The sequence below is a fragment of the Astyanax mexicanus genome, chromosome 1, assembly GCF_023375975.1.
Source record: "Astyanax mexicanus isolate ESR-SI-001 chromosome 1, AstMex3_surface, whole genome shotgun sequence".
In the NCBI taxonomy this organism is placed as follows: Eukaryota; Metazoa; Chordata; class Actinopteri; order Characiformes; family Acestrorhamphidae; genus Astyanax; species Astyanax mexicanus.
Window position 1 is genome coordinate 35572306 of NC_064408.1, and position 14370 is coordinate 35586675.

At 37.8% G+C, this 14370-nt stretch overlaps 1 protein-coding gene across 3 annotated transcripts in view; it reads right to left on the minus strand.

Annotated features, from left to right (window-relative positions):
- Window positions 1-4660: 4660 nt before the first annotated feature.
- arhgef9a (Cdc42 guanine nucleotide exchange factor (GEF) 9a) overlaps window positions 4661-14370 on the minus strand; it is a 62854-nt gene continuing 53144 nt past the window's right edge. For all 3 annotated transcript variants that reach the window (XM_022685000.2, XM_022684995.2, XM_022685004.2), the window contains 7 exons: window positions 14024-14203; window positions 13525-13757; window positions 13086-13215; window positions 12439-12570; window positions 9753-9996; window positions 9083-9151; window positions 4661-7644 (listed from right to left, as the gene is read on the minus strand). In XM_022685000.2, coding sequence (XP_022540721.1) covers window positions 7472-7644; window positions 9083-9151; window positions 9753-9996; window positions 12439-12570; window positions 13086-13215; window positions 13525-13757; window positions 14024-14203 — 1161 coding nt within the window. In that variant the 3' untranslated portion in view covers window positions 4661-7471. The remainder of the gene's footprint in view (window positions 7645-9082; window positions 9152-9752; window positions 9997-12438; window positions 12571-13085; window positions 13216-13524; window positions 13758-14023; window positions 14204-14370) is intronic.

Sequence of the window (14370 nt, forward strand, 5' to 3'; positions counted from 1 at the left end):
CCCACGTGGTTCTGGTCCTGTGTGTTCATATCTCAACCTTAAGTGGTTTCACCGGTTTCATTTGTAGCTCCGCCCCTTTGTTATCTTTTCCCAGTTGGTTTCTCCAGTTCCTATGTACCCCGTGTTTCTTTATTTATTTAGTTCGCTGTTTGTTTATTTTTGTATCTTTAACCCTTTACTGCAGATCCATTTTTTGCTCATTTTCATGCGATTTGCACGACTATGCTATCACACTGGATATCTTAAGTTTTACATATAGCACAATGACCATTTAGGGCTTAAACTGAAGTAGACACTTGGGACAAAACAGTAATTCACTTCCAAGAGGGAATTTTCATTATTTAGGTTCTATTTGAGAACATCAAATGCAGAGGAAAATGTAAAAAAAAAAAAAAAAAAAACGCCTGTTATATTTGGAGTTTATAGTGTGTGTATGGATGTTGGTGATGAATAGCCAAGCATTCTCTACATTTCCTGGTTTATTAGGGTTCTTGACAAACAAACTACAAAATTTGAAAACATTATATGAAAGCACTGAGAAATTACACTGCATTATATAAGTTGTCCACCAGGTGTCTCTAAAGGCTTCAAAACCTCTCCAGAGCGCCCCAGTCTAATACAGAGATAAATCTGTTTCTATAAAACACCATTTTAATATGTTTTTGTTTCTTTGTGATAAAATAAATTAATGTAAGTCCATCTCAGAGTAATATTAATATTTTTTTTGATGAAATGACACATAAAAACACATGTTTGCGCGCTGTGTTTGCTATGGAGTTTGGAGTGTTTTTTTTTTGGTGACAGCGCAACACTTGCTGACGGTTTGACATGCCCCTCCCCCAGCCATTAGGAGACCAATCAGGGCAAATTACGTTTCAGTGTTTTCGTCTAAGGGTAGACTATTGGTTGAAATAGGTGTCAATCACTTTTGTGACGTGGAGAAAGGCTATGACCTGATTTGATTGGACAGCCCTGAACACCAGCGCGATCCAGCGCTCACGCCATTGGTTCAAAAGACGATCACTCAAGAAAAGTAGTGGTTTGTGGACCAATAAAAACCACAGAATCTAGAAGAAGACACCCTTAGCTTTGTATTCACGTACAACTTTACGTGAAAACACCACATTGTGTAGTCGCTAGGAGCTTGAGAATATGACGTTGCGGCTGTGCTGAAAATAAACGCGTGTTTGTGAGTGAGCAGGGGAAAAAAGGACTTTATGGATATTTTATCTGCGGTTCAGTGCTGTATTGTGGATGCTGTGATAGTAAGTTAATTTTCTATAATGTAATCTGATGTTATTTTACATACTAATAATATTTTATAAGGCTATTTTGTTGGGGAGGCGTGTTCCCCATGTAAACAGTGTGAAAAAAACAGGCTGTTTTCAGTTGGAGATTTCTGGCGACTGGTTTAATGTAGATGGCTGTAAATTTGCATGCAGGTAGTTAAAGTAGTACTGAAGAATATGAATATTTGACGCTTTTAAGCATTCTAATTTACATTGTCAGAAGGGGCCCGCCGGCGGGCCCGCTAGAGGGCGCTTCTGCAGTAAGAAATTTTCTTAAGCAATAATACACTCCAGGTTCGTGCTATAACGTGTTGTATTGTCAACTCGTATTGTGATGCGGTTGTAGGCCGAGTACTGTAGATCAGCTCAGCAGTGCCAATATGACACGTTATAGCACGAACCTCGAGTGTATTATTGCTATTGTACCACAGTTCCGTTACTGCTGTTTATTGAAAGATAAGATTGAAAGGGCTTTACTCACCCAAATAAACGTTTTTCAAGAGAGAAATCTGTGTAGATTAAAGTCCAGCGATCGTTTAACTGAAAAAAAATGTTTTTTAAGAATTAAAGGTTTGTTTACTTTGGCGCCCCCCAGCGGCAAGACCTGCGGAATTACAAGAGTCCACCTTACATTCAGCTTAAAATACCCCATATTAACTGAAAAATATATACACATAAGCTTTTATTTTAATAATAACAACTCTTAACCTGATACTATTGGTACTGATTACTATTGGCTTACTATTACTATTGTAATAATTTGTATTTTTTAATCGCTGGGATTATTTTTTTGTAGGACCGCGTCTTTGTCTGCGCCTATTGGAGACATGGCGTTCCTGCACTGTGTCTATGGGATCCAGCGGCTCTCAGTCGTGTTTAATGACAGCGCATTTGGTTTGTATTTGGTTTGTAAGCGCTGCATCATTGCTAGGTTACCTGTATGTGGGGGAGTACAAGGAGAACTTCGGCCACAGTGCATTACCGCTAGGCCTGGACAATATTTCGATATCGGTATTTATCGCGATAAGAAATGTTTCAATAACGGTGATATCATTGTTGCGCTATATCGATAAGTATTATTTACACAATCAGCCTCCGTATCCAGGCTACGTCAGTGCGCAATGACGTAATCATGGGTCGGCTGAGCACCGCTCTGCATTGCATCTAAAATGTCCCGCGATGAAGCAAAACCAACCCTAACCAAGGGGATCTCGGCCGCGCTCCGCTCCGCACCTAAAATCTTCCGCAATGAAACGAAACCAACCGAAACCGACCTTAACCGAGCGGATCTCAGCCGCGCTCCGGTCCGCACCTACCATGTCCCGCGATGAAACGAAACCAACCGAAACCGAGCGGATCTCAGCCACGCTCCGCACCTAGAATCTCCCGCGATAAAGCGAAACCGACCTTAACCGAGCGGATCTCGGTCGCGCTCCGCACCTAGAATGTCTCGCAATAAAAAACGAAACCGACTTTAACCGAGCGGATCTCGGCCGCGCTCCGCACCTAGAATGTCTCGCAATAAAAAACGAAACCGACCTTAACCGAGCGGATCTCGGCTGCGCTCCGCTCCGCACCTAGAATCTCCCGCGATGAAGCGAAACCGACCTTAACCGAGCGGATCTGGGCCGCGCTCCGCACCTAGAATCTCCCGCGATAATTCTCGGCTGCGCTCCGGTCCGGTCTGTTCCACCACTTCAAGCAGTTTCACTACACACAATATCTGAGACACTTTTGTAATTTATGTTGTATCTAAGTTATTTATAGTTGGTAGGTTTGTTTATTTGACGGGGATATCATGTTCCCTTTATATATATGAAGGTTTCTTGCATTCTTTATCCTGGTTGAAGCACTTTTGTTTTGATCTGTTAAATATGTTTACAAAAGAATAAGAAGCTCTGCCTCTTTTGTAATGTAAAGTTATTTATATTGGTGATATGTATATAGGTTATAGGTTTGTGTTTGACAGAGATGTCATGTTTTTATTTTGCTACATGCCAATAAAAGTGAGCATTAATTTAATTTGAACAATTTTTATTTCTAAAGTTTGTGAGAGGAGGCTTTAAAAACATAAATTAAAATTTCAAACAGTAGTGTACATATTTCCATTGCAGTTTTTCTGAGGCCTTCAAAGTATTTATATCGATATCGAAATTATAGCGTATCGACCGAAATTAAGGAATATATCGTGATATAAATTTTGGCCATATCGTCCAGCACTAATTACCGCATTACTGATAACATCACTCATAAAACGCCTCTCAGCCAATCACATTGCAGGGTTGGAACTAACCGTGGTATGTTCACATTTGCGTCCTAACCCTGCTACTACCTAACATTATCCTTCTATTTCTCTGCATATTATCCTTCTTTCTCTCTCTTCTTCAATGGTCAGGACACCACAGGACCACTATAGAGCAGTGAATAATTGGTAATAATTGTTTCTCAGCACTGCAGTGACACTGGTGGCATGGTGGTGTGTGGCGCTGGTACAAATGGATCAGACACAGCAATGCTGCTGGAATTTTTTAACACCTCAGTGTCACTGTTGGACTTGGGCAGCATCTTGAGAGCACTGCTGAAGAACTAAAGGATGAACAGAAACTGTGCAGCAACAGATTCAGTGCTTCTGTCTCTGCCTTTACTTTATCTAAAAGGTGGAGTAGCTACTGTAACTAGGAGTGTTTAATAGAGTGAACAGTGGGTGAACACAGTGTTTAAGAACTACAGCAGCACTGCTACATCTGCTCGTCACCAGAGGAAAACATACTGTTGTTTGTTGGATGATTTAGTTCAGTCAATTCCACACAATTAAAAAATATTGGATCCATCATTGAAGCGCCATCATTCCAGAGAACACAGGGATGCGTCGTACCCCTCTAGACCGAGCTTGGTGTTGGGTGTGATGATCTAAGGCTCATTATGCACAGGTTCTCTAGAGATTCTCATTCTGTTTTATTGATTCATATTTTCATTTTCATTTTCATCACGAGGCTGCAGGTCGAGGCACAAACCTTATTGCGATTATACCAGTTCCATTATCACTATTTATTGAAAGATTTAAAGAGTTAAAGACTATGAAAAAATATGATCTGTTTGGTTATAAAAACTCTAAGTTAAAATTGTTCCATTTCTGTGCCGTTTGTAGCTGCGCTGTTTAGCTGGTAAGCACTGCATCATTGCTAGGTTACCTGTATGTGGCGGAGTATTACATGGAGATGGCTTTGGTTACAGTGCATTACCGGCTAATAACAGCACTCATACCCCTCTCAGCCAATCACATTGCAGGGTGGGAATTAACTGTTGTATAGTATGTATTAAAGATCACATTAATATCAGTACTAAAGAAACAACGAGACATACGCTCTCAGTTCAGCTTTGTGGTGTTCATAACGAAGTTTATTATGAAATAATGATATCATGTCAATCAGATCACCAAATTAAAACATTAAACTGATATTTTCCTTCATACCCTAACATATTTTTCATATGGCACTTAGTACATATGGTGCAACAGAACTTCTTCCACAGTTCTCTTAGTGAGGCATTTTGTCACGTTGTTGTGTTTTTTCCCCTCTTCAAAAAAAGTCAGTTCTTTCTCCTTCTCATTGTCGACTCCTAAATCAGAGGTAATCCGCTCAGGTTCCTCGACCAACTCCAAAATGCAGAAAGAGCATCAAAGTGGAAAATAAAATATCACATATTATAATAGAATAAATAATGCTTTATATTAATACTTTAAATATTGTGATTTGGACTAAATACTATCTTTCAAAAGATATCAGACAAAATCTGAATATTACCGTAAATCAACCTTGCACAAGTCCCTTCAGTGAGGATAAAACAACAAGGAAAAAAAGAAACTCAAACCCTAACGTGCTAACGGCAGCAGCGCTAACAGCAGCAGCGCCAGCGCAAGTTTTCCGACCAAAAATGTCGCCTGAGAAAGACGCAGACCTGGGTTCCGTCTCGAAGGGATCTGGCATCGTGCTGTTTGTGGGCAAAAATTTGGCAACCAGACTATTTTGGCACAATATTAGGGAACATTATAAGAATTGGCACAAAAAACGAAATGATTAATAATAACTGAAACTAACTAATTAATTATTTGAATAAATTAAGTAGCGTTTTGCTTATTAGACAATCAAAATGGATCAAAAGTCTATGTGACTAATATCGGTTTCAAAAAACCAATTACTTTAACTAATTAGATTATTGAAACAAATTAACTAGCATTTAAATAATCAGACAAATTCTGTGTAGGCAATTCAATATCAATTAGAAATGCATGTTAAGTACAAAAAACTAATTCACTCATTTGATTAATTTGATGAAGAATGTAATCAATATTTTACTAAATGATTCAACGTTTGTAGGTCAAAGCAATACCAATTGTTTAATGAATAAATTAATTAGCTAATTTAAATAACATTAAACTAATTTAACTTTTATCTAATAAACATTTGGCTAATTGGCTAATCAAACTGGATCAAAATGTGGGTACAAATTTGTGGTCAATTAGAAATATTTATCATTTAGAAATACCTAAGCTAATTCATTCAAGTTTAATTCAATGCAATCTTAAAAATCACTTTTATTTAAGATTTTACTGAGGTAACTAATTAACACTTGTCTAAATAGACAAATCAGATCAAAGTCTGCATTGATTAAAAATGCATATCAGTCAAAAATGACTAATTATCTAATTCATTAATTAGGGTTCAGTTGTCCCAAAAGAACATCAATCTTTAGTTTATGTTCACTAGTAGAGAGAGAGTGCTCAGTGTGAAGCTCGCTCGACCCTTCAAGAAAGATGCTTCTTGGAAAACCTGACTGGATTTCTAAAATACAGTAATAATATAAATTATTCAAAGTTCAGCTAATTAGACAGTCACTTCACCATCAGTCAGAAAAAAGTTTTTTAGAATTTAAAATGCTGTGCTGTGCGGAGCAGAAGGGAGCGCATTCACACTGTTTTGTTTCAATGCAGTTACTGAAACAATTCAGTTATATTGACACACAGGATGCCCCGCTGAGCGTGTCCGGCGTTAAGGATCTCGTGACGTTTATTTTGCAGTTGCTGATGCTGTTCTTCCTTTCTCTTCTTCTTCTTGTTTGTTTTTGTTTTGTTTTCTTTTTTTTACATGACTCTGACCCGTAAGAATATAATTGCACATATAAAAAAATACCTGCCATGGACTTGATTTTGTGTGTAGTACTTTCATGCAGAACGGAACCAAAACAATGCAGCAGAACCGACCCACTGAAATAAAACAACTAAAAAACAAACAAACAAAAAAGCTGTAAATCTGAAACACGGCAGGATTGACCAGGCTTTAAAAGCTGAGACGACACAGAAGAAGAGTGTGAGAGTGAGAGGGAATAAAACGAGAGAAAGAGAGAGAGTGAACAAAAGAGAGAGGGAAAGAAATGCCCCGAATAGTCACAGTGCACGGAGGAACACCAGGGCGGCGCTAGAGAGCAGAGAGTCGTCTGTAGTAGTTTAGTGCTTTGTCAGGTTTCTTTCTGTTTGTTTTTTTTTGTTGCTGTTTGTTTGTCGTTTAAAAGGTGAAAACGCTTCTTCGCTCGTTTGAAGAGAAAGGGAACAAACACTGAGTCGATTTTAATTCTCTAAAATCCCACTGGAGGAAAAGGTGGTGAGGAGAAGGGGGTGAAGTTGTGTTGTGGATTGGTTTCCAAAAGGATGCACAAGAGTGTATATAACTGTTATGGAATATCGTGTATAACTGTGTCTGTTTTACGAGGTTACAGTGTGTGTTTGTGTGTGTGTGTTTGGTAAATGTCTCAAACAGAGTGTTGGTGTGTGTGTGTGTGGGTAGTGCGATATATGCCTCAACTAGAGATTGTGTGTGTGTGTGTGTGTGTGAGTTTCTCCATAGTGAAGGATGTAATATATATTGTTCAGTGCAGTCAGCCCAGCAGGGGGCTTCAAAAGCTCAGGACGAAAGCAGCCCCTCTCCTGCAGAGTCTCTCTCTCCTCCTGAAAACGCCAGGCCTTCCTCTCCACCGCGTGTAGGATAGTGCTTCTTCTTCCTCTGTTGTTTTTTTCTTTGTTTGTTTGTTTATTGTGAGTTCCTTCGATTGTTTGTTTGTTTTGTTTTGCTCCAGAAAAATACAGCAGTCTGTGTTTTCTCTCTCCGGGTCAGCGCTGGCTCGTACTGTTATTTCTTAAAAGGGGCTAACCGGCTGATGTTCTGCCAGAATGGAGATGTGCTGCGTTTGGGTCCGTACTCGTATCCATCCGCCTGCCCGTACCCGTCCGGCAGGAGGTACTGACCCGGGTTCATCGGGTCCTGAGGAGGGGGGTAGGCGGGGGGAGCTGACCGACCAACACCTGTGATAAACACACACACAGACACAGACAAACACACAAATGTCACAGAACTGCACTGCAAAAAATCCATTGGCAAAAACTAGACAAAATATATGAAAATTAAGACAAATATATGTATATTAAGCAAAAAAATCTGCCAATGGGGTAAGCAAAATTTTCTTAAGAAAAGATTTCTTAAGATTTCTTACAAAAAGCAATGGCAAAGTCTCAAAATGAGTGAAATAACACCTAAATCAAGCAAAAAAGTCACTGTTTTTGAACACAAGAATCAGAATAATCAGAATAACTTGATTGCTGCTTGATTGTGCTTATTTTGAGTTCAAATTACTTAAAATAAGGTACAAATTCTAAGTAAGAATGATAAAGTTAATTATCACTAAAATAAGCAAAATAATCTAACACTTACAATGCTTAGTAAGACAAAAAGTCTTATCAGAGAAGAAAATAAGATTTATTGCCTTAAATCTAGAATTTTTCACTAAGATTTATTTTTGTGAAGTGTGACAAGATAAAATCTAAAATAATTTTGTCTGTTTTTTTCTCCAGTTTGGAAGACCAATTACCACACAGACACTTATTAGGAAACCCCCCACCCCCACCCCCCCCATCACCAGGGGCCCTATCTTACAACCTGCGCAAGGCACACTATGATGCTCATTGCTATCTTACACCCCGCACACAGTCTGTCTTCACACCTTGTGCCTGCGTCGTTTAAATAGCTATAATAAAGAACGTGTGATCAGCGTATACCTACGCTGATGGGCATGGTGGTCTGGAAGTGAGGTGTGTTTAGGTCAGTTTCTGAACCAGTGATCCTCGGATCATAGTGACAACACCTAAGTCTACTGGACCACTCAGGGCACTATTCTTTTATTAGTACAGATTTATTAATAAGAGACCACTTAAAAAATGATGAGTTTCTTTCATTTTACCAAATTGAAAACCTAAACTGCTTGAATGTTTGCACCAGGAGTGGCATAAAGTTATCCAAAAACAGTGTGTAAGACTGGTGGAGGAGAACATGCCAAGATGCATGAAAATTGTGATTAAAAACCAGGGTTATTCCACCAAATATTGATTTCTGAACTCTTAAAACTTTATGAGTATGAACTTGTTTTTTTGCATTATTTGAGGTCTGAAAGCTCTGCATCTTTTTAGTTATTTCAGCAATTTCTCATTTTCTGCAATTAAATGCTCTAAATAACATTATTTTTATTTGGAATTTGGGAGAATTGTTGTCTGTAGTTTATAGAATAAAACAACAGTGTTCATTTTACTCAAACATATACCTATAAATAGCAAAATCAGAGAAACAGATTCAGAAACTGAAGTGGTCTCAATTTTTACAGAGCTGTATTAGAGGATTAGACTAGTATTAGAGTGCAGAAGCAAAAGCACAGTCCAGCACACGCAGACACAAATCTCTGCAGGGTCTTACCTTTCTGCTTGGTGACTCTCCTGACTGTTAGAGCCGCCTGTCTCTTCTGATACTCCGAGATTTCAAAACCTGAATCAACATGAAAATACCACACAACATAAAAATAAATATCCATTTAATAAAAATAACCATTTAAACCATAGAAAATATATATATATATATATTTTTTTTTCCCCCAAAGAGAGAGTTACAGAGTGATATACAATATTTTTTACAGTTCACTTGAATAAAAAGAAAAAAGAATAAGTTCTTAAATATTGCAGTCACACATTGCAGTCTATCTATATCCCTGTTCCCGCTGTGAATTAATCTATTCAGAATAAGCTTTACCTGTTACTTAAGGAAATTTTATTTAATTAAATGTTATGCTACAATTGCAAATGCTATGTTCCCTCAACAAATGAACATAACATGGAAATTGAGTGCTAGATTTGTACTGGAAGAAAGTTAATGAATAATCAAAGAATGATGTTTTCTGAAGAAATTGATTTAATTATAATTTGAGTTATATAATAAAATCTCATACATTTCTTCACATGGTTAGCTGCCTATGAAGTGAAACAGTGATAACAATAACAATACATACTAATATTCTGAATGTGTTTTCTTTCCACAGTAAAACAGTTCATAAAAACAGTGAGTGAGAATATAAAAATAATAAAGATCTCACCGATCTTTTCGTCCTCCTGGACCATTTTGCGTTCTTCGTGGAACGCTCGCAGCCAGCGGATCTTCTCCTCCAGCTTCTTGGCGATAAATATGTGGATCTCGTCCGAGTCCCTGTTGCTCAGTTTGAAAGCGTTTTTCACGCTGACATTAAAATCATCGTCTCGGCCATCGAGCGCATCCACAACCTCGTAACGGTCCATGTCGATCCGGCCCTTGTAGTAAAGAATGTCACGCCGGATCAGGTCCTGTTGACAGAGGAGTGAAAAAATTAAGCGACCACTTCAGTTTCTCTAATTCTCTAATTTTGCTATTTATAGGCTATTTATGTTTGAGTAAAATAAACATTTGTGTCTTATTCTATAAACTACTAAGAACATTTCTCCCAAATTTGAATAGTTGGTTATTAATGGTTACATTTGCATGCACACCATATGCATTTTAAGGATTATTTAAATCCTCCCATTTTTAGTGTAGCTCCCAATTAAAACATTGTTTTTAAAATAGCACTTTAATAAAGTGGTGGAAGAATACATGCTGGATGTTGTGAGGCAAAAAACTGTCCCCAGAGGAAACACGTTACAGATGATTTGCTGCACTTTTACCACCTTTAACACCACATATAAAAGCACTGGTGATTTTGTTTAGAAAATTAAATGCCTATATTTCTATTATAGTCATGGAAATCCCTGGTTCCTATCACCCACAGGTTTTCTGTAATTTAATAATTTGCAGTAAACCGCACTCTAAATGTGTTGATCTGAAAAACTCAGAATTAAAAAAGAAAGACTAAAAAAGTTTTTTTTTCATTAGTTGATTTCCCATTTCTGCATGCCATCATGTTTTGAAAGAACATATTATTGATGTTCTTCCTTAGATTAACAATAAAATCCCACTATAGTATATTTATATATTTTTTAATGTTAACAAATCTTTATTTTTGCATCTTCCATTATGTTTTTCACATTCGCAATTATCAAAAAAGTCGAAACTGTGCCACACTGAGAAGCTGTCCCTCTTATAGCTCTCTTATAACTTCAGCATGAATGAGGGCGGGGCCAAATTGCTATAGGTGGAATATGGATAAGTTTGTGATATCACAAACAGTAAATTTAAAATGGACTGTTTACGCATGTTTGTATCTATTGTGGTAGGCCCTGGGTAGGGGGGCATGACCACTGTGACCCGGAAGGAGGAAGCACACAGAGAACACAGACACGGGGAGTAAATGAACTCAAAACGTACCTTTTATTTGGCTTTTAAACGCCCTCCACCACACCCAAAAACAACTTAAAACATAATTATGGCCCTATGGGGCTCTAGAGTCTGTATAATGAACTTCTCTTCGTTTTTAAAGGTCCGTGCAGCCTCAGCCCTCAGCTCCCCAGTCAAGAGTCCTCCCTTCAGTGAGCTGAGGCTGAGTTTTATACCTGTCCCAGCCGGCTGCTTAATCAGTCCTGAATCCACACCGGCTGGGACAGACATGGCTGTGAGTTCCGGCGTGGGGCGGACCCACGGTTCCCCCGCCTCCTCACGCCACACTATATATGGATGATGTGAACTAGGAGTCAACAATGTTTTTAAAAAAAAGTTTACACATTCCACAAAATGTGTTGGGAAGGAAATGCTTTTATTTAATGTAAGGTGAACTGTTTACACTCATAGCTCCTTATTTGAGCACTGCTGTAACTGCAGGATATCTTCAGATGGCTGTATAGCTAAACCTCTGTATTATTAATTTATCCACACTAACTGTGTTTATTCCCAGTCAATAACAGAAAGCTATTTTAAAAAGATTACACAAGATACCGTTAGACATATAGAGACATACAGAGCCATGCAGCCTCTCTGTTTTTTATTATTCATGAACAAAGTGCATCCCTCTATCTCCCTCTCTGTCTCTATCTATCTAAAATATCATTTCTCTTATCCTTCATGTCCTCTCACTATACACATCTCTTACTTTCTTCTATCTAAATATACTCAGCCTGGCCAAAAAAAACCCCAGCAAGATCTTGCATTGATTGCATTGTGTGAAAATGATGATCTCATGCTCCCTGAATCACTCTTTCACAATTCCAGCCTAATGAATCCTGACATTGTCATCTTGGAATATATCCTTGTCATCAGGGAAGAAAAAATCCATTGATGGAATAACCTGGTCTATATTCAGTATATTCAGGTAGTCAGCTGACCTCATTCTTTCAGCACATACTGTTGCTGAACCTAGACCTGACCAACTGCAGCAACCCATGATCATTTGTTTAGTTAAATCCAGGAGGAGACTTTTTGGCCAAGCAGTGTATATTAAAATTGTGTTATAAACTGTCATTCCTCTGGTTCTTTCTCTCTTTTTACTATATTCATCTCTATTTTCTTTTCTAATCCACCTTAAAATGTTTTGTAGTAAGTTATCATTCTTTCTTTCTTTTTCTTTTTTCTTTCTTTCTTTCTTTCTTTCTTTCTTTCATTTAATCCATACAATGCTGAAATTATTACTATATTCATTTCTTTCTTTCTACTAATCTAATTTATTTAAAATGTATTTTTCCTGTTTAACTTTCTTTCTTTCTTTCTTTCTTTCAGAAATAAAATTATAAAGTACAATTCCTTTCTTTCTTTCTCTGTCCTTTTGTCAAAATTGCTATCCATATTCTTTCATTGTACTTCTTTCTCTCTTTCTCTCTCACCTTCTTGCAGATGACCATCTGGTGGTCAAATAGGAAGAAGACTCTAGTTTGGCTGCGGCCGTAGGGCTGATAGATCCAGGACAATTCTCCAGTGTACACCAGCTCTGAGCTTCTATCCAGGACATCCTCGCCCTATACGCAGACACACACACAGAGGGAGAGAGAAAGAACAAAAGTGAAAAAAAAAAAAAAAACGAAACGCAGCCAAGAACATCACAGCCCAGATTTAACCCTCCAAATGGTACAACCCAAATCTGAACCCCAGAATGGTACAACCCAAAATAGACTCCAATACACAGAGCTAAACTGCTATAAAGCCAGTACTGCTGACAATAATACTGGTCATGCTCTATCTGGGTGTATTAAAAGTATTAAAATCTATTAAAGCTATAAACATTATAATAATAAGACCTAAAAAGCAACCCAATTGTAGTACATCCTGGTAAGGAGCCAAGCAATAACAAAAGAATGGTACAAACACACAAAATTAAAATGAAATGATTATGAAACAAGTGATTGATTGACAAGTGATTAAAGCTTTATTAAAGCTTTACTTTATGCTTAGAAAAAAAAATCGATAGTCAATTCCAACCAACAGAGAAACACGTGCTGTGACAGACAGACAGTGCCTGAATGTGTGATCATACCTCCCAGTCCAAAACGGAGGCCTGCCATTGGGCAATTTTGTCGATGTTCTCGAGCCTCCGCTTCCGTTCATTAATCTGCTGAGTTACGTTTCTCATAACGGCCAACGCAGCAGCAACGTACCGGTAATCACTAAAAGAGAGAGAGGGGGGGGGGGGGGAGAGATGTTTATACCATCGCTGTCCAATGAAAAACAAGTATCTCCATTTTTGTAGATTTTTTTAATATACTACATATTTTAACAGACAAACTGCCATTTACACTGTGCCACAATTTCTTGATGAATGGACCAACAAAAACTCTTCAAAATCACAATAAACAATTTTTACATTAAAGTTGCTGTTTTGGATATACTTGTTTTTTTTTTATTGGACAACAACGATATGTAATATTATTGGTGTGTGGTGAGTATGTGTAGGCACGTGTGAGTGGGTGTGTTACCTGTGCTCCTGTACAGTATATTTTAGCAGCTCAGCCAGCTGTAGTGGATATTTGCAGATTTTCTGCACTGGTGTGAGCAGGAAGCCGTCAATAGCGATGTCAATCATCTGCTGGACCAATCGGCACGCTTCGAAAAAGTGCTGGTACCGCCCATCTCGCATCAGACGCGTCAACTCCATACACGCATCAACATGATTATTACAGTACTCAGAATAGATCCAGAACCCGTCTTGCTGTTGGTACATACACAAAGACATACACACATATTTATTCCCACACCTGCTTCAGTGCATTTTTAATACATATTAATATAATACAAATTGTGTAAGCTATATTAGCACACTGGTGCACAAACATAAGCAAGTTAGCCCCTTAGCTAATTTACAGAAACACTATAGATTAAATCTGTCTTAAGATCATTTACATTAAAATAAACAATATCAGCATACATTAGAGTATATTCTCCCTGTAACGTTTGTGTGTATGTGAATATACTAACATGTTCCAGAAAGCATGGTCCAATTTCACTGAGATGAGGCTCTTCTGTGTTAAACTGCTTCTCCAGATCTCTGACGAATCCCAGCTGGAATCTGTAAATATCCTCAATATTCCCAAAAATCACCTTCAGCTGATCATCATTAAACATGTCTCTCCTCTTTTTGCACTGCTTCAGATACCCCTGAAACACACACATGGAATTCCTTTTTTCAACACTGTTAAAATGTGTACGGTGTAATTTGACATTTTATATTTGCACTAAATAGATATTTTATTTGTTTAACTTAAAGAATTTCATGTGTAAACAGAAAGATATTTTGTTCTTATCAATTAACAACTAACAATTTC